The sequence below is a fragment of the Ursus americanus genome, chromosome 4 (assembly GCF_024610735.1).
Source record: "Ursus americanus isolate L20-20 chromosome 4, mUrsAme1.1.p, whole genome shotgun sequence".
NCBI classification, from domain to species: Eukaryota; Metazoa; Chordata; class Mammalia; order Carnivora; family Ursidae; genus Ursus; species Ursus americanus.
In genome coordinates this window covers 97,310,381-97,331,370 of record NC_142130.1, presented here as the reverse complement: position 1 = coordinate 97,331,370, position 20,990 = coordinate 97,310,381, and the positions used below count along the sequence as shown (strand labels likewise).

The following is a 20,990-nucleotide window of genomic DNA, read 5'->3' as shown; positions in this document are numbered from 1 at the left end:
AAATTTGTGATTTCCTACCATTTCCTAATGGGATTTCTCTTATATGAGCACCCCGTGCATTCCCCTTACAGTTCGGGGTGTGTGTGTACATACACACGTGTGCACCTGCGTGTTCACGTGCATGTGGTGGTGCCTACACGCACACACACGTGCATGAGCAGACACGTGTGTCCATGTGTAAGTGTGCACACACATGCGCGTGTACCTGTTGTCCTGGTAGGTGTGGCGTGTGCGTGTGGGAGTGTGTGCACACGCATGTGTGCACACACGCACCCCCCCCCCCCACTTCCCACATCAGGTGGCCAGGGGCTGGTGCCTACCTACGGAGTCTCCCCCGCAGAGCCAAAGCAGGGGTGGGGCGTGGCCAGCAGGGCAGGTGGGGCTCCTGACGAAGCATGGCCCACTGCTGGGCACCCCAGATGTGCGTGAAACCCCAGGCGAGGGTGCCTTCCACAGCCGCCCATCTGTGCCGAGGGGTAGTCGTGCTCCAACAGGACCCGGCACACAAGCAGAGCAGAGCTGCATGGGTAGGGGACGAGGGTCCAGTCTAACCCTGCCGTCCCAAACACCGAGGGGTATGGGGCCCTTCTGCCCTCACCCAGATCCCACACCTGTGTGTGTGTGTGTGTATGCGTGTATGTGTTGGCACACGTGTGCTCTGAGGACTCATGTTTTTATTTTTTAGAAGTTTGTTTATTATTTGAGAGACAGTGTGTGTGTGAGTGTGAGAGGGGGGAGGGGCAGAGGGAGAGAATCTCAAGCCGACTCTGCACCCAGCGCAGAGCCCAACGTGGGGCTCGATCTCCCGATCCTGAGATCACGATCTGAGCTGAAACCAAGAGTCGGACACTCAACCGACAGAGCCCCCCAGGCGCCCCTCTGAGGACCAATATTTTTAAAAATGAGTCTAGATGTAGAACTTTTGGGAGAGCCCATCTAAGCGTGGTCTCAGGTGGCCTGAGCAGAGCGTGGACGTGGCCCCGTCCCCACAGCCACAGCCACCTGGGAGCAGAGCGAAAAAGCACATCATGGGGGGGGGGGCTGCTCCCCGAGCACAGGTGACACCACGATTCTTTCAGCTCGATTTATTTTCACAAGACAGACAAATGAGAACCTGGAATAGCTCTTGGTTCCAACAAGAGTTCTTTTCTTTATAAAGAAGAAAAAATTTTCCTTGATTTTCTCCATAGAATGAATTCGTTGTTACAAAAAATAATTTCTGATATATACACGCTTACTTTGGAAAACCTTTTGTTCTTGATGGCTTTTAAGACCACGTTTAGGCAGAGGTCATGGAGCACTTGGAGCACAGCTGATGCTCCCCTTGCCCTTGCCAGGTGGTCACTCTCCTTTCCGGGTTCCCCTTCCGGAAGCATCTTACACGCGATGGAGAAGCGTGGGAAGCGCAGCCAGCAGCGCGGCGGGGAGAGCGGCCCCCGCGGGGCGGCCCGTGCGGTGGGCGCCCGGACACCGGACATCCCGCTTCCCAGGCGCGCCGGAGACAAGGTTCCTCCATCCCTGCAACAGCAGCAATGTGCACAAACACGCCTGGCGCCCGCAGCACCGCACCTGCAAAGCACGACTGCTCACGCACGCACGCACACGCACACGCACACGCACACCCAGAGCGATCCCCGCAGAGCCCGGCAGACAGCCGGACGCCTGGGACGCAGGCTTGCAGAACCTCGGTAGCTCGCCCGCCCCACCCCGCCCCCACAGGCTCCCATAGGCCAAAAACACCGCGGTCCTCAACGCCATAAAGCTTGTGAGTAGCAAAACTTGTAAAAATGAAGTGTACAAAAGGAAACACCCGTATAATACATTCGCGCCCTGTATGGAATTCATTCTCTCGAAACTGGCCAACAGTCAGGCAGGACCGGTCATCAGTGATAGAAAAAGAACCCCGACGCCCGTCACGCCACCGAGTCAGGGGTTTGCGCGGTTTTCCAAAGAGAGAGGTGCTCGTTCACAGTTACGGTCCTTGCGGACGGTCTTTCTGGTGAAGAAGCCAGTGACCTTCCCGGCATTTAGACGAGTCACGTTTGATTGTCACAACGTACAAATCTTCCAAGCCTGAGACAAGGGTACAAGCAGGTCAGACGCGTGTCTTCATTGCATCAAGCAGCTCAGGGCTAGTGCATTTCAGGGCCTCATTCACAGTTCGACGTCCATCCCATCGCTTTTGCAACAGAAAGTTAAGAAACTGAAAAGTTTATGAGAAAAGAAAACTCCAGATGGACTTGTCATTACAGAGCTTAAAAATTTTAAGCAATTCAATTGTCTTTGAAAAAAATACTTGCTGCTGACGGGGCGGAGCCATAGCCTCGGTCTCCTCAAAGTGCTCTTGTCCTTTATGTCAGCGAGCAGCTTATGAGAATGCCACCAATTTCCCGGAATGCTTGTGGTAAAACTGAGTTCACGTGTGTCTACCCCTCAGCCAAGCAGAACGCAGTGTGACATCTTCTACCCCAACCCGTCCCTGCGCTGGTGTGTCCCGGCCCTGACAGGAGAGGATGTGGAACCCAAGCATCCGCCCTGGCGGCCCCACGGCCCGGGTGCTCACAGAGGCTCGCTTTCCTGCAGGAGCTCACTCGCTAGGGAAAGGGGCCAGCACCTGGGCTAGGGACGTGCTGTGTCCAGAGAGGAAGCAGGTGGGCACGCCAGGCCCACCGTTGTCACCCTAAGCCTGGTTACGGTGCGGAAGGGTTAGAAGCCACATGACACCACGGGACACCGAGCGTTGCGTGCTGGGGAAAGCATGCAGGTATCAGTGAGAACTGGGAAGCATGAGCTCACACAAAGGTTGAATAGTCCGGCTGAAAATCAGCGGGCTGGAAAGACGGAGTGGATTGTCCTGCAAGTGTCTCAGCAGAGACAAAGCAACGTGCAGAGAGTGACGGACTCTTCACCGCAAATCCGGCCCCCCGCGGTAGCCGCGTGGGCTCGGCAGCCTGCGGACAGCGCTCCAACGGCACGCTCCACTTTCATGCTCAGTAACCATGTGAGTGGAAGGAAAGGTTCTCATGCCGTGGGGTGCAGAGGGGGAGTCGGAGGGACAGACGAGTGGAGATTCCAGATGGGTCGGTGACCATCCGTGTGTGGTTTACAACAAAGTGCTGTCTCACGTTGCTATTTTGTGGTTTGTACGTTCAGAACTCACCTCCTCAGCTAGGCTCTGTGCTCCCTGAGGACAGGGACTGTAGGGGCTCCTCAGGGAGGGCCATGCTGCCACCAAGCACCGGATGGCCAGGGTCGCTTCTTCCCTTGGATTCATCGCAAACGAGGACATGCTTGCTTTCTGACCAGCTAAGCCCTTCCCCAGCGCCTCCTCGCCCGCACGCAGTGGGGACGGTCACTTACGCTGCTATCACAGAGTCCCCAGGTGCTGGTAGCTGCCACAGGCACCTTAGAAGCCCCTGGAACTCCCCAGAGGAGGGTAAACAGGCCGTGGTCCTCTCTTCGGCTGGACACGTGGGTAGTGACCACGACCCGAATGCACTCACAGGGCAGGGCCAAGGTGCATGCGTGGAAGATGCCTGAGAGCCGGGTGTGGGTCTGCACTGAGACAAGCCACCAGGCCCCCAGGCTCCGAGCTCAGCCTGTGGGGTGCCCACGGGGGATGCCCGGGGCCCAGGGCCTGATGCATCCCAACCGCGGCCAGCCCGCATGGTCCAAGCACTCAGGCTTCTTCGGACATGATGTCAGCAACAGAGCAAGCTCAGTTGTGGGGGGTAAAGAGAAAAGGAAAGGACTAGTCTGATTTATTTTAAAAATTAAAGGAGTTCCCCTCTCCCTTCTCTTTCTGAAGTGGCTCCCCCTCTAAAAACAAACAAAAACCCCGAACATTCGTGGTGTAGGTTTTATTGCTCTCAAGGTCTTGGCATCAAGTGCACAAGCTCGTCTGTTAGCTCAGAAGGGAATCGCTGAGATTGAAAACCTGGCTGGCCTCGGTCTCTGTGCGAACGGGAGTCTGTGCGGCTCGCTCAGCGACTCCGGGCGGACTCGCCCCGCGCACAGGGGCTCCGAGGGGAGAGAACGTCTCCGGGCAACGAGCTAGGAGTTAGCAGGTGCAAGATCGACATCCGCGTCCTGTAGGTGGTGCGTCTGCGCGGCGGTGCCCTGCCGCTGCTCCACGACACCCCGGGTGCGAGTGAGCTCGTCCGTCACACACGCGGGCCGAGTAGCAGCCCCTCCCCGCAGTGCGGGGCGTGAGCCGGGAGGGGGGCCGTCCTGCCTTCGCCCGCAGCCTCTCAGGAGCTCTGCTCCGTCCGCCCTCCACCCCGCGACCACACAGAACCAGCCGTGTCTCCTAAGAGCAGGTGCGGGCTCGAGAAATGCTCCCCAAGTACAGGCTGAGGGCTGATGCATGGTCACTTGTCCAATCTAGTTTCTATTGCTCCCAGGCCTCTTTCCTCCCCCTCCTCTCCTAGAAAATTCAACCTGCCCCTCTTTGGAATGCTGCCTACAGGGCACCAGCGCGAACACCCGCTAGCCGTGCTTCCCTTGCTAAGCAGCGCGAGGGGACTGTGACTGGAAAACAGCAGGCCTAGATTAGGAGGGAAGCCCGCACAGGTGGGCCGTGCAGCAGGACGCTGGAGCTGAGCCCGGGAGCTGGCTGTGGGGGCCCCCATGCCCCTCCCTTCGCCAGCCCAGCAGCCCCAGCCCCACACCCCCATCTGTAGAACGCACAGCCGTCCTGGGTCCGCGGGTCCAAGGCAGGTCACCGGGGACACCCCGTGGCAGGGGGAGCTGAGGGGGAGCCGTGCCCCTGGGCACCTGGGGTGACGCCCGCCACACAGGGGCAGGCCACCCCTGGGGCCCCGGGGCCTGCTTGGGAGAGGGATGGTGGCGGGGTCCGGGGAGGCTCACTGCCTCTACTTCTCAGGGAGCGGAGAGCCAGCAACTGACCAACTGTAAAAATAAAACCTCTAGCAGCCAACGGGCTCCAGGTGAACAGTCTCCCACCACCTCCAGAAGAGAGGCTTGGTGCTGACATCGTTTTAAACGAGCGTCCAAGAGCCCTGTGGGCTGCAGGCCAGCCCTCTCGGGGCACCGGGGGCAGGGGTGCAGCCCCGTGCAGGCCGGGAGGAGAAAGAGGGACGGGGGCTCCAGGAACCGGGGCAAGGGGCCCCTTCACTATAAAAACAGATGAAAGGTCCTAACACACGGGGTTAGGGAGGAAACGGGCAAGCGGTGGTCCGACAGTGAAAGGGGGCTACCCGCCCATCCGACACTCGGCGTGTGCCCATCACCCCGAGAACGCTCTGCGCACCCACCCCACCGGCCAGAAGCAAAGGGGCGGGGCGGGGCTGGGCAGGACGGGCAGGCGCTTTGGGGGCCTGGGACCTGCATGTCCTTCTTCCCAGGGGGGCAGGGGAAGGTTCGCTGGGGGGAGGGAAGGAGGTGAAGGGCCAGGGTGAGCTCCCGAAATAACCGATAAAAAACAAAAACAGGATCTAAGTTTAAGAAGAGGAAGCGTCTGAAGGCTCCCTCTGGCGGACAGAATTCTCTCTCGATGACACAGGGGTGGGACCCGTGACCCCAGGAGTGGCTGCCCCCGCCCGGCTCCGTGGTGGACTCTCGCCCCCTGTGCAGGGATGCGGCCAGAGTCATCGTCTGCGGGCCTCCGATGGCTTCTCTCTTGGCTCAAGGTTTCCTGGTCAGTATTAGTCACCAGTTAATAAGAAAAATAGTTTCTAAGGGTCTTTTTTTCCGATCTGTGTGTTGCTCTGTTTTTAATGGAGTTAATTGGATGCCCCCGTCAGACTATGTATGTGCAATCACAGCCAGTAATTATTCCTTTTTCTTAAATTCTTGGTTTCCGTAGCTAGAGCCTTTTTCTATTTCAGTTACTCCTATTAGTCGGCGGACTCCAAAGGAAGCTTTAAAATAGGAAAAAGGCAAGGTTAGACTAGTCGCTTGGCCATCCGATTGGAAAAACTGATATTGGGGGGTCCCGACCTTTTGCTACTGACCTCCCTTGGGGACAGCAGGCCAGCTCTCTCCCCGGTCCCTCCCCCCTCCCACCACAGAGGCCACCTGTCTGGGGGGCTCAGGGGGCGGGAGCAGGAGGTGGGCGTGGGCCTGGTGGGGCTGCCGTGCTCTGTGAGGTGCCCGGGACAGACTGGGTGCCCGTCCATCTGCTAAGGTTCCGGGGGAGTCCGGAGAGCCCAGGGCTGTGTGCAGGGCTATGAGGCATGACCGTGTCCTCGGAGACCTCAGACCATCGTGCAGACAGAGGAGCCCGCCCAGCTGCAGCACACGATGCCTCAAGAGCAGGTGGCTGGCCGCTTTGTAGAGAGATGGCCCGGGGACGTGACTGTGGTCTGCACGGCCCTGCGGCTTACTGGACAGAGGCCGGAAAGACTCCAGGTGGACCCCGCTCCCTACAGGCCAGCCTCCTCGCCGGCTCCCAGGCTGGCGCACAGAAGACCCCACCTCGAGCCGTGTTCTTCACGTTCGTTACCTGCCCCGACAAACCCCAGGAACGTCAGGATCAGGAGAGGCGAGCCACTTGCAAAGACGCCCAAGACACAACTGAAGAGAGGGGACAGGAGGACCGTGGCCCAGGAGAGGAAATTCAGGAGCGTCCACGGCCGTCGGGGGGGTTTGAACTGCTGCCCTGGGAACTCGCCCTTCTGGTTGTACATCTCCTGCAAGGCGTCCTGCAAGAGTCAGGGAGAGCGCGCCGCGTGAGGTGTTCTACCGCCGACGAGGACTCTGCCCATCCACGGTCCCATAAATAAAGCAACTACTGTGTGCGTGGTGGGGGGGGGCACGGCAGGACCCTCGTGGAGTCCCGCGGCTGCTTGCGTTGGCGGAAGCTCAAAGAGAGCTGGGCGCCCGTGCCTGGCGTGTTGGTGGGGCCCTTGGTCGCCTCCCGCTACCTCCTGTGGTGGGCTGGCGGGCAGCGGCCTTGACCGCTGGGGGCCCGGCGGCCCGGGCACCAGTCCTGCCATCGTCTGCACCTGCTACGTCACCCACGAAAGTGACCTCAGCTCTCCTTCCTCTGTCTCCTGGAGGCTAAGGAGCAGGTGAGAGCAGGGAGACGAGGGGCCAGAGCATTCCATTCTTCAACGCGGAGCTCACTGGTGGAAAAGGTGCACCCCGCCCCCCGACCCCAGCCCACCTCTCTGCGGCCTCGACAGCCGTGCCTGGGGCCGGGCCTCCTCCTGTCACCGCCCCCCTTCCTGCACCACCTCGCTTCCCGGGGGCCTCCCCATGTGCTGGTGGCTCAGCCCCAGGCCTACACCCAGGACTGGCGGTGGGCTCCAGCTCACAGGTGTTGGGGAGGGTCGAGGAGGGGGCTCAGCTTGCCCACTGTTGAGGACGGACCCGCCACAGCGCACACGGGGGCCATGGCTTCCTCAGGCGGCAGCTCCGTGCCCTCCTGATCTGGGACCCAGGTGGGGAAGCGTAGCTGGTACGCACGCACGTGTGTGGCATGTGTGGTGGCCACACACGTGGGGGGGAGCGGCACACGGGGGCATTCAGACTCGTTCACATTCAGTCTGTCTCACTGAGAGGAGATGCTGGGCCCGGCCCGCAGAGGTGATCTCACGGAGCTGGGTCTCAGAGCCCCTGTCCTCTCCTTCTCCCGACTCCTCACCTGACCCGCCTCCTCCTTCCCCTCGCAAGCCCCTGCTGGACCTGCAGGGAGGATCTCCACCGCCAACACCTCCAGAACCCCAACTGCATCCACCCGGCGTCCCCTCCCTGAAGCCTGCAGGCATTCGGCCGCCGTGGCCCAGACACGAGCGGCCAGGAAGGGAAGAGCACTGGGCTCAGGACCCTGTCCCATCGTCCTCACCGCCCCGCTGCCTGCCGTTCCGATCGTGCGGCAGGGGTGAGGGCAAGAGGCCGGGAGGCCTGGGACGGCCCGCTCCACACCCGCCGGTCAGCTCCCACGTCTGCCGAATGGGGAAACCGTGTGGCGCAACCTTGTGGTCCGGTTCTGGGTCCCTCTGCTGCTGACCGGCAAATACCGAAGGCGTGAGCTGTCAACGCCTCTCGGAAGCTGTTGCATCAGGATTCGGGCCGGGTCACTGCAGGGTCTGCCTCCGGCCCGGCAGGGGGCCATCCAGGCCCACTCTACTCACAAGCTGGGGACAAAAGAGGCAGTTCACGCTCAGCTGCGGGGCGCACCCTGGGCGGTCTCTTTGAAGCCCAACTCAGGAAAAGTTCGCCAAGTGCAGAGAGGCCAGGCCCCCAGGTCACGGCGTCAGTGTGTGTCTCCGAGATACGCTCTGCTGAGAGTGGGGCACGACCTAACTGTTCACAGCCGGGAGGATGCGGGACGACCACAGCTGTCCCCCTGCGGTGCAGGAGTGAGGCAGGGGCGCCTGGCTGGCTCAGCTGGTACAGCGTGCAGTCCGGTCGTGAGTGCCAGCCCCGTGCTGGGGGCAGAGTTTACTTAAACTAAAAACAGGGGTGCCTGGGCGGCTCAGTCAGTTAATGTCCAACGGTTGGTTTCGGCTCAGGTCATGCTCTTGGGGTCGTGGGATCCAGCCCCACGTCGGGCTCCGTGCGGGGTGTGGAGCCTGCTTGAGATTCTTTCTCTCCCTCTGCCCCTCCCTCCCCCTCTCTAAAAAAAAAGCAATAAAAAAAAGACCTTTTAAAAAAAAATAAAAGGAGTGAATTAAATCTATTTATGTCAATGTTGACAATATAAACACAACAGTGACTGACAGAGATAAAAACAGACCACCACGTTCTTGAAGTAAATTGAATTGGTAAGTGACACAAAAACAACTGAAAATGTCACTACACATCTCGCTCGTACAGAGAAGCGTGGCAAACGGAAAACACCCCAAAAAGTCGGATAAGTCAAAGCTCGCCACTTGCTGCCTCTGATGCTAGGGACAGAGATGAGGCCCCTACTCCGTCACGTCCAGAGGCCTCTGCGTCCTGGCTGGGCCCTCTGTTCCCCCGCCCCCGACACCGTCCACACCTGCACTGAACAGGCACGTGCGTGTGAACACGGCCCGCGCACGACCCGCGCGCCACGCCACCTCCTGCACAGAGTGCCGTGGGTGCCACGCACACGCTGCAGTCGGTGTGTTTGTGCGTTGTGTCCCCAGGGTCTGGTTCTGCTGATGACACGTCCTCCGTTCAGCGTGACCGAATCATCGCAGATGAACACGCACGACGCCCTATTTCCCCACAAGGTGCCATTATTGCTGCTCTTCGTTGAACGATACGCTGCTCGCAGGTGTACGAGTTTCAAACTCTCGCACGTTGCCCTGGATTCCGAGACGGATTCTGCTCTGCAGCCCAGTGTGTTCCAGCCCCGTCTGCCGCTGCATCTACACGGACGCGCACACTGCGTTTCTTCTTCGTATAGGCTTTAGTTTTCTTCTGCAGAGGTTATACTCTTGGAAATCACACATTTTACTTACGTTTTCAAACGTATGAGCATAACGCTAGTGGTACTACTCTCACACTAGTCTCCTCTGCTCCCTGCTTGGCTTGCCGTTTCGTTCCTATCAATGCTATCACTCTTCTAACGGGTCAGTCGTGCCCACGGTTTGCTATTTTATTAGTATTTTTAAAGGAAAAGCATCCGGTACAGCTGACTCACTCTTTTGTAGCTTTGCTTTCTGTTAAAATGATGTATGCTATTTTAATTATTTTCTTTGTTCTATGCTCTCTGGGCTTACTCTATTTTTAATGTGTGTGTGCATGTATAACGTATGTGTATGTCAGTGTGTGTGTGTGATTAAGAGGCTAACACGTGTGTAAGACATTTAGAAGAGATACTGACACAGTAAGATGCGTCTAATGTCAACTTCATAGTCATTCCCTTGCAGCAAGCACGTCTTTTCTCTCCGGTTATCCTAAGATCGTCTCATTGTCTTTCGTATTCTGCAATTTCATTGACAACTGGGGTGGGGGGTGATTTTTCTTTATTTACCGTTTCAGACTTGTGTTTCTCGAACCCGATGAATTCCAGAAGCTTTACAGGTGTCATCTCTGACATCTGCTCTTCCCCACGCCTGTCTCGCTCTGCACCTGCCAGGAGTTACACATTGGACTCTCGGTCTAGCCTCTGGTCCTCTTAGCTTCCTTTATGTCTGCACTTGCTCTGTGCTACGTTGAGGAATTTCTTCTCGACCTTTGAGTTTACTAACTCTCTCTTCAGCTGTGTCAATCTGCCATTTAGTCTATTAAACGAGATTTTACTGTCAATGACTAGGTTTTTGGTGCCTGTAAATTCTACTTGGTTTTTCTCAAACCTGTCTTTTCAGTAGGTATTGCTCTTCTGTTTTCAGTTCCTTCTTTGTGCTCAATCACTTCAAACACCCTGATTTCAGTCTCTGTGGACCCGCCGGCTAACGGTTTTGGAGAGCTCACCTCTTCTGTTCTGAGGCTGTGACCCCTGCGCATGGGGCCTGGGTACATGCTCGTCTCCAGCAGAGTCTCACCTGCAGGAACCTTGAGCAGCTGGGGTTTGGGACGTGTCCTCTCGGTCCTGCACGTGTTCCCCCAGGAGCTCGGCAGTGACTCGCCTGGAACCACTTGTGCTGATATTTTGGCTTTGTTCTCCCTGAATTATGTTGCCAGTATGAATTCAAGCCCCAGAGCCCTCTGAGGGCTGACCTGTGATTATGAGTCCCCAGGGAGACCTTGTTGCGACAAGAGGAGAAAGGTGAGCGTCAAGGTCATTTCTCTTGCTGGTAGGTAGGTTTCTTTCAGTTCACCATGCGAGGGCAGAACTCTCAGAGAGCTCCTGCCTGGAATGAGGTCAAACCCTTATCTACTGTTGCTGGGGAGGCATTAAAACTCAAGACTCCAGGGTAAGGGGACCAGCAGAGGCCACTGGAGGAGTGAGGCGTTCCCGGGTCGCAGGCTTGCCACCTGCTCTTCAGCTCCACCTTCTTTGCTGGCCCTTAGAGATTTCCCTTATTTTCTTAAAAGCTCACCAGTGCCTTTAAATGGCTATTTGCTGTATGTGGAAAGGACCTTGTCATTCTCTAAGCCCCCCCAACGCTGAAGATGAGAACACTGTGTCCTGTGTGTTCGTGCGTATAAAGCAAGACGGTGGCACGTTTCGGGGCAGCGTGCTGTGGGGGAACGGAGAAGGGACAGGTGTGCTTGGCATGACGGTCTCTCCGTGTCCCCTGGATTGTGTCTCTTCCATAAATCACACACACACAGTGTGTGTAGCCTGTAGGCCTATCAGCTGTTTACGTGAAGAGATGAAACAAACGTGATAAAAGGGTACCAGCCACGCTTACGTAGGCACCGTGTCACCTTTATACCCTCCTCTAGTGTCTTGATGTCCCACAAGAAAAATGGAAGACACTGGAAAGAAGGTACAAAGTGTTTCAGAGCCGCATGGTCCTCCCGTCTCCACAAGTGTGCGCGCGCCCCCGCCTGCCCTGAGCCGCCCCTCCGAAACCTTTCACGAGAGCCCCCGGGGAAGGGGAAGGCCGCGTGCCTTTACCTTCTCCTGGTACAGTTTATGAAGCCACTGAGCCGCTTCCTTCTCATCCAGTGGGATCTCTTCCAGAGGAAATCTCCTGTTTGGTTAAGAAGAGTGAGAGCAAAGTGGCTTACCCGTGGGATGGCATCGGACAGAAAAGGGGGAGGTCGCTGCACGGTGGGGTGACTGGCTGGCCCCACCTTTCTGCTCCTGCCTCACTCTCGAGTTCTAAAACCACACACACATCAATGGCATTCACCCGGAGCACAGAGGAGCCAGCGCCTGGTGCCCTGGGGGCTGCGGGGGGCACGGAGGGTGGGAAGCTGTGTTCCTCTCCGAGGCACAGCCAACTCTTCCCATGGTGGGTGCTCCGCAGCAGTTTAATGGAACAGACCGTGCCCCCCGTCCCACTGAGGACGTTGAGCATTGGTCAGCTCCCGCAGGAGTTTCAGTCTTTCCTAAAAGTTCATTCTTCGGAAGCACTCAAACCTGGGAGTGTCTTCCATGAGGCAAAGAGGATTATGTATTTCACAAATGAAATCTACTTGCTCCAATATGAAAAGCAATGGAGATTCAGAACTTTAATCGTAACTCACAACAGCTCACTTCGGCAAAGAGACGAGTTTATCTGTAATCCTCATCACCAGCGGATTGCCAGCCCAGGAGCTACGTGTCCTCCCGGGAAGACAAGCAGGGCAGGAAGGGCTTTCCGCGGCAGCCGCAGTACCCGAGGCCGCCAGCAGGGGGCGCCCGGGACACCGTATTTGAAATGAAAAAGGACACGTGCCGTCAGACCCGGGAGCGAGGCTGGTGCCACATTCACGCAGCCTCTGGGAACCTGCTGTGCGCTCACGGGGAGTGGAGGAGACGTAGGGCCCCTCGGAAGCAAAAATGCTCTAACTCTGTGGACCCCTAACGGTCTTGGGCACCGGTGTGCCACAGGTTAGAGGACGTGCAGAAGGCGTTGTCTGCTGAGGGACGACTGCCTGAAGGCTCGCAACCCACCTGCCCACCCTGCCCTGGTTCTGTATCTCCGCCCCGCCACATCTCCGCACCGCCGCACCTGCCCCCCGCAGTATCTACACCCCGCCGCACCTGCCCCCCGCAGTATCTACCCCCGCTGCACCTGCGCCCTGCCGTATCTACGCCCCACTGCACCTGCGCCCCGTAGTATCTACACCCCGCCGCACCCGCGCCCCGCAGTATCTACGCCCCGCTGCACCTGCGCCCCGTAGTATTTACATCCCGCTGCACCCGCGTCCCGCAGTATCTACGCCCGGCCGCACCCCCACCCCGCCGCACCTCTGCCCCGTAGTAGAGAACCACACCCAGGTTCTGGTGTAGGTCTGCTACATGCAGCATGAAATGTACAGAATAAGAAGTTAAAAGGATAAAAAAGGAATAAAACTATGAGCATCTATCTCCCAGAATACATTCAAGCCCCTTCAAGGACGCCGGCCCCCAGTGCCCGAGTGAGCGCGGGGAGCCTCAGGCCCCCATCACCGAATGCCCCGGGCCTTGCCCCACTGCGACTTCACCAGCAGGGGAGCAGGAAAAGGACTCAGAAGAGAAAATCTCCATTGGCCTGTGAGAGCTTTGGCTTGTTTGATTATAAGCATGTTTTGGACTCACTGGAAGACTGCTTTGCTTCAACACCCAATTGGTTAGTATTACAAACCAGTACACTGAAGCTTTTAGAAGTTCTAAGAACATATCTGTTAAAATAAGATCAGGTATAGTTCCATGCTTTTTGCAACAAAGGGAAAATGAACAGAGTAAGGCACAGGTCTTCTCCTGCAGGAGGTGACTGTCCACTCCAAGGGCAGCACAACCCGGTGGGGTGGCCGTGAGCACCGGCTTGGAGCCGGACCAGGAGGCTCGGCCAGCTCTGCCACCCGCCAGCTTGGACCTGGGGCAGCTGAGACTGTGTGAACCACAGCCCACCCCTGACCATCCAGGGACCAGCGAGGGCGAGGACCGGCACTGAGCCCAGCGCTGCTGTCACGGCCGGGGACCACAGTATGTGTTCTGGTCGGAGCCACAGCCAGGGCCCCTGGTGAGCCAGCCAGTCCCCGCTGGTTCGAGAGATCTAAGGGCAAGGATCCGGGGCTCTCTCCCTGTCCCAGGGTGGAGTGAGAGAACCTATACGTCCTCTGAGCCAACCCACTGCAAATTTCAGGAAGAGAAAGCCCCCTGGCTTATTCTTTACCTTCTGCCTATGGGAATCCTCACCACTGTCCAAGCTGAAGCTCAGCCCCTTTTAAAAAGCCTCTGTGCTCCCTCCAGCAGGAGAGGTTGTGCCTCTTGGGAGCATCCAGAACATTCTGCCTTCACCCACACCCACTCCTTCACCTTGTAGGAGAGCTGGTGCTTCTCGGGTCTGTCCCCACATCTGCAGTCCCGGGTGCCGGGACGGCCCAGTGCCAGGCACTGGGGACGCCGGGAGGGGGGGCTCACCTCACACACATGTCCGCCTCGTACTTCTTCCCGTAGAGGATTCCCAGCAAAGACGGGTTCTTGTTTCCACGGAAATTCAGCGTGACGTCATAGACAGCTGCAACTGCAGGGAGAGGCCGGGGTGAGACCTGGGCTGGCACCTGCATCCACACCCGCGCTCGTACCCTCATCCGGTTCAGCCCCAGACCCGCAACTGTTCTCACACCCCGCTCAACCCCACACCCAGCTCTGCCCCGCATAGGCTCCCGGCTCTGTCCTGCACAGGGACCCGGCTTGGCCCTGCGCCCCACTCGGCCCCACACAGGCGCCCTGATTGGCCCTGCACAGGGGCCCGCCTTGGTCCCGCAGGCTCATCTCCGCACACGGGGGGAGGGACCCACGTTACTGCATTTCCTGCCCGTTTGCGCTCAGACTGCTTGTCTGGATGCTTCCTATTCGTACTCCCTGTTCCTTGTCCCTCTTTGATCTTGCCTCCTTTGGGATTCGTTAGATAGATGTATTTTTTCCTTGATAAGGTTTTCGGTTACATAACTTTTTCATTACTGATTTACTCATCATTTATTCCATTGGCCAGCCTTTCATCAGCTCAGAAGCGCTAGGACCGGCTTCCACACGGGGACTCCACTTACTGGCTCTCCCTTCTGGCCCCCGCCGTCCCGTATTTCGCATGTCATCCACTTAGGTAGCTTTGGACACATCATGCCCGCGTCTTGCTGCCCGCAGAGCGCAGAGAGCGCGGCATTCTCCGGCTCGGCGGTGGCCTCTTACCTGTCCCTCGGAGGCACTGGACCGCCGTGGTGAAGCCCTTGGTCCGAGGCAGCAGGTGGTGCTTGAGGACGGGCAGCCCCTTGGAGACGGCCACCTCCATGCTGACACGGTGCTTCTTCTCCGTGAAGCGCGTGCCCTCACAGTACAGGAGGAACTAGGACCCGAGAGGGGACAGGGGTTACCCCAGGCGATGGGCTCCCCTGTGCCCACTCCCAGAGCCTGTGATTTCTAGCAACGACAGAACACTCCAGGGACAAGTGTGGTGTCATTGACGGTGTTATTTTGTTTAGGGCTGCCACCCACGCTCCGACCACACGAAGCCCTCCGAGAGCAACGGACAGCACGGCACTGACTCTCAAAGACTGCAAAGACAGCTCCCCGTCAAGAACTGAAACAGGAAGCTGTCCCCGGCAGCTGCCCCCTGACGGGCGAGCGCAGAATAGGAAGTCTTTCAGGCACTTGCCTCAACGTGAGCGTTAGAAACGAGACGAAGAACTACCCCGAGCCCGAAAGAGCAGAGGGAGAAGCAGTGCTCCAGCTGACCCACGGCCATTACTTCCCATGGCTGGCCCCTCGGACTCATGGAAGTGGATGGAAGGATAGAAGGAAGCCCCAGCCCAGGGCCTGAGGGGTGGATGCTCTCAAGAGCAGGCTACATCTTCTTTGAAGCACAAATTGACGCCAGAACCATAGGGTCCCTGGGGTCTGCTCTGCAGCCCTGCTCCCCGGAAGCTGCTCCCTGCAGAGAAGCCCCCCCTCCCCGGGGAGGGCCGGCAGGTACCCGCAGGGGCCAGAGCTGCTCTCAGGGCGGCTCCATCGTACAAATGAGCAGGGATGCAGGAAGGGGGCTCGCTCCCTCTCCAGGCCCCCTCAGCAGGGCTCCGGGTCTGCAGAGGGGCAGGCAGAAGCAGGTGGCCCAGGAAGGGCCCCCCAGCCTGTAAGGTTCAGAGGGTGGGGCCCCTGGCTCCACTGTGAAATTGTTCCCTGGTGCAGGATTCTTGTCGGCTACAGCGAATCACGTAGGTTGTGGGGGGTCAGGAGGCCTAAAGTCAGCCGGACTGAAGCCGCGGGGCACTCACCCACATGTACTCGGGGTAGTCGGACAAGCGCTTCAGCCCCTCGATGACAGTGTCCCGGTCCTCCTCCCATTTCCGCTTGCAGAACACGATCTCCAGGAAGTACCACGTCCAGCCGATGAGGGGCACATAAAGCAGCTCCCTCTTTGCGAGGACTTTGGAACTCTGGAGGGAGGGGGCAGTCGGTGAGGACCAAGACTCTTGCAGGCGCCCCTGGGACTGGCTTGGTGTTTGGTGACTTTGCTGTCAACGAGGAGGCCCTGCTCTGACCGTGGCCGCTGGTTTCCACATGACCCCAAGGGTGCAGGCCTGCTGTCCTACAGACAAGGAAACTGAGGCACAGGCCTGGCGGAGGGAGGGCTGCCCTCTCTGGCCGCCAGGCCCAGGGCTGCCTGAGGGTGACCTGGGATGGCCAAGTACAGCTGCTTTTACTGCAGTGCACTGCTTGGCCTGCCTCAGGGGGCCCTTGACATTTCCCGGAGGCAGCTCAGTTGGCCAAGGGAGCTCTGTGGGGACTCTGGGTAAGTAAGGGTTCATGGGAGGTCATGCAATAAACCTGAGCTCAAGCCAAGCCCTGGGGAGCTGAGGGCTGACCTGACCTCAGACTCGGCTCAGAGGGCCCAGGGGTTACACCAGCAGGGAAGGAAAACCCAGACCCCAGCACCTCCCCGGGACCCTGTGTGGCTCACCCCCAGCACGCCAAACCGCTCACACATGGTCCACCCACAGAGGAAATCAATTTCAAAGTTATGGTTGAGGATGATGACCACGTGCTCCTTGCCGAAACGGTCCACCGTGGCCTGGTCGGTGAACAGTGTGCACTCCGTACAGGACCACCACTCCAGCAGCATAACCAGCTCTGCGGACACAGGGGAGTGGCGTCAGCAGGTGCAGGAGGCTGGGCTCAGATCCGGCCCCCACTGGGGGAGGCACAGGCCAAGTCCGTGCTCAGGAGACTTTTACAGAATGTTCGTCCACGGTCGGACTTCCTGCTAGAAATGAGTTTTGATGGTTTATGTTTCATAAATTTAATTTTCCAAAATTATAATTACCTTTTTTAAGCAAAAGTCAGGGAGAAGACAAAAGGAAAGCAGAAGTGGAGGAAAACTGTAATTTTAGATGGATGTCTTTATGTTCCATTATGATTCCCACATGTGCTGTGATTTGAGGGACGGTCAATTTTACCCACAGAATGGGAGGACGGGGGGCGGGTGCACGCACACGGCCAGCGCCAGGGCCACCGTGGTCGGCAGTGTGGCTGTGCCGAGCCACCATCAGCTGGCGCATGCCCACCACGGCCAGGTGTCCCACAAAAGGTGACCTCGCAGACCAGAAGCATGACTTTCGGGCTCAGGATCGCCACGGGACAGCCCCGCTGTTTTTGTGCTCGACACCAGCCCATCCATCTTCTGATGGGACCGGCCCTTGGGGATGGAGGCCAGGAGAGTGGGCTCCATGCCTGACTGCCCGGGCCTCAGTTTCCCCATTTACAGAAAGGAAAAAATAGTGGCTTCCTAACAGGGCCTCTGGAGGACTCCATGGGCCACCGCTCATGACGTTAGCACCCCAGAACCGGAGGGCTGTTCTCTCCTTCCCCAGGGGCACCCCCACCAGCCCAGCCGAGGTGAGGGCTGCGTAAGTTCTGCCCCCGGCCTGTTGCTGATCTTGCAGCCTCTGGGCTCCCACCTTCCTTCTCCTCAAGGTGGGAGCCGGATGGAAGGTCTGACCCTCAGACACGGTCCCTTCCACCCACGGGGCAACACGAGGCAGGGTCAGCGGAAAAGGCCGCCTGTCGGAGGCAAGCTCGGCAGCAGTGACCCTGCTGGCCCTGGCCACTGCTATCCCGAGTTCATGGCCTGGAGAAAGGCGCAAGCCTGGAAGACGGATGATCCGAACAGACAGGTCCCCGTAAGCACACGGGAAGGTGCTCAGCGCCATCTGCCTTTGGGAGGACACCCAAAACCACAGAGAGGCACCCCTTCCCCTGCCTGGGGACAGAGACACGGGAGCCCCGCACGGCGGTGCCAGGAACGCATGCCGGGACGGCTGCCGCGCACGTGCTGGGCACTCCCTTGGTCCCTGACTCTGCTCGGGCAGAATCCGTCTTGAAGGACTGACTTGTAGGGACTGTATATGCAATGTCCAGAACGGGCAAGCCCACCAACAGGAAGCAGCTGACTGATCGCAGGAGGTGGGGGGATGGGCAGTGACTGAATGCGTGTGGGGTTTCTTTTTGGGGTGAATACACCAAAATCACTGGACTCTATGGACCATACACTTTAAAGGGGTGAATTTTGTCTCAGTAAAGCTGTTGAAAAGAAAGGAAAGCAGAGGCCCCAAGGCCGGCCGCTTGCACATCCAGAAGTGTCCCCTGCTGACGGGCCCAGCCACCTCCCCCAGGAGAGACACAGCCGGGAGCTGCCCATGCGGCCAGGAGCCCCGCTCCCGCTCCCACTCCCGCTCCCTATGGCTACCGTTCATCCGATAGCAGCAGCCCTGGCAGGGCCTGGGCAAAGTCCCGGGGGTGAGCTGGTCCACGACGGACCGTGTGGAGACTGTGGTTTCTGAAGCCATCTGCTGGGGACTGGGGGCGTTCTTTCCGTTATTCTAGTAAGAACACTTGAGACACGTCGTCCTAACAGAGCTTCAGCGCACGGTCCCGCACCGTTATTGCCGGGCCCAGGGCTGGACGGCACCCCGCATCACAAACCCAGTGCCCCCCTAGGGCGTGGCCGATTGCAAGCGGAAAGGGGCGGCACGATGTCCTTCTGGGACTGCACACGACGTCCTGCGGTTTCACCCGTGCTGCCAGCTGTAGCAGGAGTCCCTGAGTAAAGGCTGAATAATTTCCCACTGCACATACGGACCGCATTTTCTCTATCCGTTCATGCATCGCTGGACGTACTCCCCCTGTGGGCTCTTGGGAACGATGCCGCCGCGGACACGTGCAAGTTGTGCTTTCGTAGCCTTCATTGAGAGGACCACGGGCCGTGCAGAACGCTGCTGAGCCACAGGCTGGCTCGGTGGCCCCCTTGCCAGCTGTGCGGCCCCACCTGTGAGAGGACGTCGCAGCCCCCACTCCGCAGGTGCTCTGCAGCATGGCCGCCTCACGCTTAATGCTGCAGGAATGCCGGCTCTCCCCGCCACCCCTGTGTTTCAGAGACACCCAGAGACCACAGACGGAGGGAGAGAGAGTGCGTGTCTAGGACTAACACAAGACACTGAATTTTCTAAAAAAGATATTTTTCGCAACCATTTTTTCACTTAGGCTCGACGACACATGCCTCACACACGGTCACAACCGTGTGTCCGCACGCCTCGTTTCCACGACTGCCTCCCAGACAGAAGCCGCGGAGCAAACGCACGACTCGCGCCCAGTGCGGACAGTGGCCAGGACACTGGGGCACAGCCCAGCCACACTCTGCAGGTGGAGGACCACCGCACAGGATGTGGGTTTTGCCCCAAGGCTGCCAGAAACACAGGTATGCCACCTGGGCACGGAGGGAAGAGAGCACGTCACCACCACACCTGGGCCTTCCCCAGGTCATCGCCACAGCAGAGCTGCCAGGTCGGTGTGCGTGGGTGGGTGGAGGCCGGGTGCGCACGAGGACACAGGTGGTGTTCCCACACGCAGACGCACGCTGGCAGGCGGGCTTGCCCTCCTAACGCACCCCCGCGCCGTGGCCAGCACTCGGACCTTCGCCCTCCCTGAACACACGCCAGAGGTCTGGCCTGGGAGGGGGCCAGCGGGGAGGACTGAAGACAGATGGACAGACACCCCAAATCCCCTACAGACATTCTGACGAGGGCGAGCCACGCCCCGTCCAGGAGAGCAGCTCTATCGGAGGGAGGCTGCATCTGCCAGCCGAGGGGAGAGCGGGCCGGGGGTGGCCTGCCCCGCTCATCGGGAGACCAGCAGCCTCTCTCTCCATGGATCGCGACATGCGGCTGCCAGGCTGCCATCCGTGCCCGTGGTCCCGGCCCCGCGGGGGAGCGTTCTGAAGGAGGTTTGCCCGTGCGCTCCTATGCCCGGCGCTAATTTTTCCGTGTGATCTCCTTCATTCAGAAGGAGCAAGCTCTCTGCCTCAGCCACTCGCTGGCCATCGCTGTTCTCACACTGCCTGCACTGACTCAATTGGCTCCAAGGGAGGCCATTCTCTCTCTTTTCCAGCCAGGAAGGTTCGGCGTGGCCGGGCCAGCGGGAGCCAGGGGCCGGCCGAGGGTCACACTGGGAACGGGCTCAGGGTGGCCAGCGGGAGGGCGCCGGGCATCACGGGGTGAGGAGTACACGGCCAGCTAAGCACACCGCAGTGGCTCAGGGTCACTGACACAGTGATGCGATCCCAGCCCTCAGCGCCTGCCCCTAGAGTCTGGGGGAGCCTTCCACCCAGTCCTACTCGGAGGGGGACGCTTCAGCGGGTCCCTCGGGGGCTCCCACAGCCTCGCGCTCAACAACAGAAGGCCGGCGCTCTTCGCGGGCGTCTGGGCTCCTCCCAGCACAAGGGGCTCCCTCCAGTCTGCTTCCTGCCGGGAGACAGGTTTTGTTTTCATGCTTTCCTCCACCTTGTTGTCTTTTTTACAAAAATGGATTTGTCTTTGCTTTTTTAACCTGTCTTCTTCTAAGAGTTCTCAAGTCAGTCTGATGTGTTTCCCACCCCACCTTTCGTCAGCGAAGTCTGATGTCGAGACAGCCGCTGTCCTCCTGGCAAATACCAGAAACTGAGACCAGTGGGACTGGAACTCTCTCCCCAACACCCTCTCCCTTCCCTCCCCTCCCCCCACTCCCGCTCGGCCGCGCCTGGTTGGGCCCCACAAACTGGGCATGGTCGTTACTTAATAGGGTGGCTCAGACGGGCCTCGTCACCAGCGTCTCTGGCTGCGCTCTTCCCGGCACCCAAGACCCTGCCGTTAGGGCGCTTGCGTTCGCCCTACAGAGCACTATCCAACGGGAACGTTAGGTGCGTAACCGCGGGCCGTGAGTGCTGCACTCTTGGCTGGCCTCAGACTTCCTATGTCACCTCCGTTTGGGACCGCCGTCGGTCCGTCTGTCCATTCCTGCCGGCCCTCGGGCTTTCCTGTCTGGGTGCTTCTGCACCTGCTCTCTGGCTCCGGGGTCTGGGACCTCCCTGGGGCGGGTCTGAGTGTGCGTTGGTTTATCTTCCCTGCTGGGAGCGCGCTGTCCTTGTGGAGCCACAGCACCGCGTCTTTGCCTGCCCTGGAGGGTCCTCTGTCTCCCGCGCCGCCTGCCCGCGTCCCCTCCACAG

General features: G+C 58.9%; 1 protein-coding gene across 6 annotated transcripts in view; it reads right to left on the bottom strand.

The window, feature by feature from the left end:
• Window positions 1–1,069: 1,069 nt before the first annotated feature.
• The window catches only part of AGPAT3 (1-acylglycerol-3-phosphate O-acyltransferase 3), a 90,871-nt gene continuing 70,950 nt past the window's right edge, over window positions 1,070–20,990 (bottom strand). For 5 of the 6 annotated variants that reach the window (XM_045774193.2, XM_087861841.1, XM_045774194.2 and 2 more), the window contains exons 3-9: window positions 16,416–16,585; window positions 15,730–15,891; window positions 14,651–14,804; window positions 13,883–13,985; window positions 11,447–11,522; window positions 6,467–6,665; window positions 1,070–5,882 (exon numbers count right to left, since the gene is read on the bottom strand). In XM_045774193.2, coding sequence (XP_045630149.1) covers window positions 5,794–5,882; window positions 6,467–6,665; window positions 11,447–11,522; window positions 13,883–13,985; window positions 14,651–14,804; window positions 15,730–15,891; window positions 16,416–16,585 — 953 coding nt within the window. In that variant the 3' untranslated portion in view covers window positions 1,070–5,793. Of the gene's footprint in view, window positions 5,883–6,466; window positions 6,666–8,625; window positions 11,305–11,446; window positions 11,523–13,882; window positions 13,986–14,650; window positions 14,805–15,729; window positions 15,892–16,415; window positions 16,586–20,990 lie in introns of those variants that run through there. The other variant, XM_045774196.2, reaches the window with a different exon arrangement.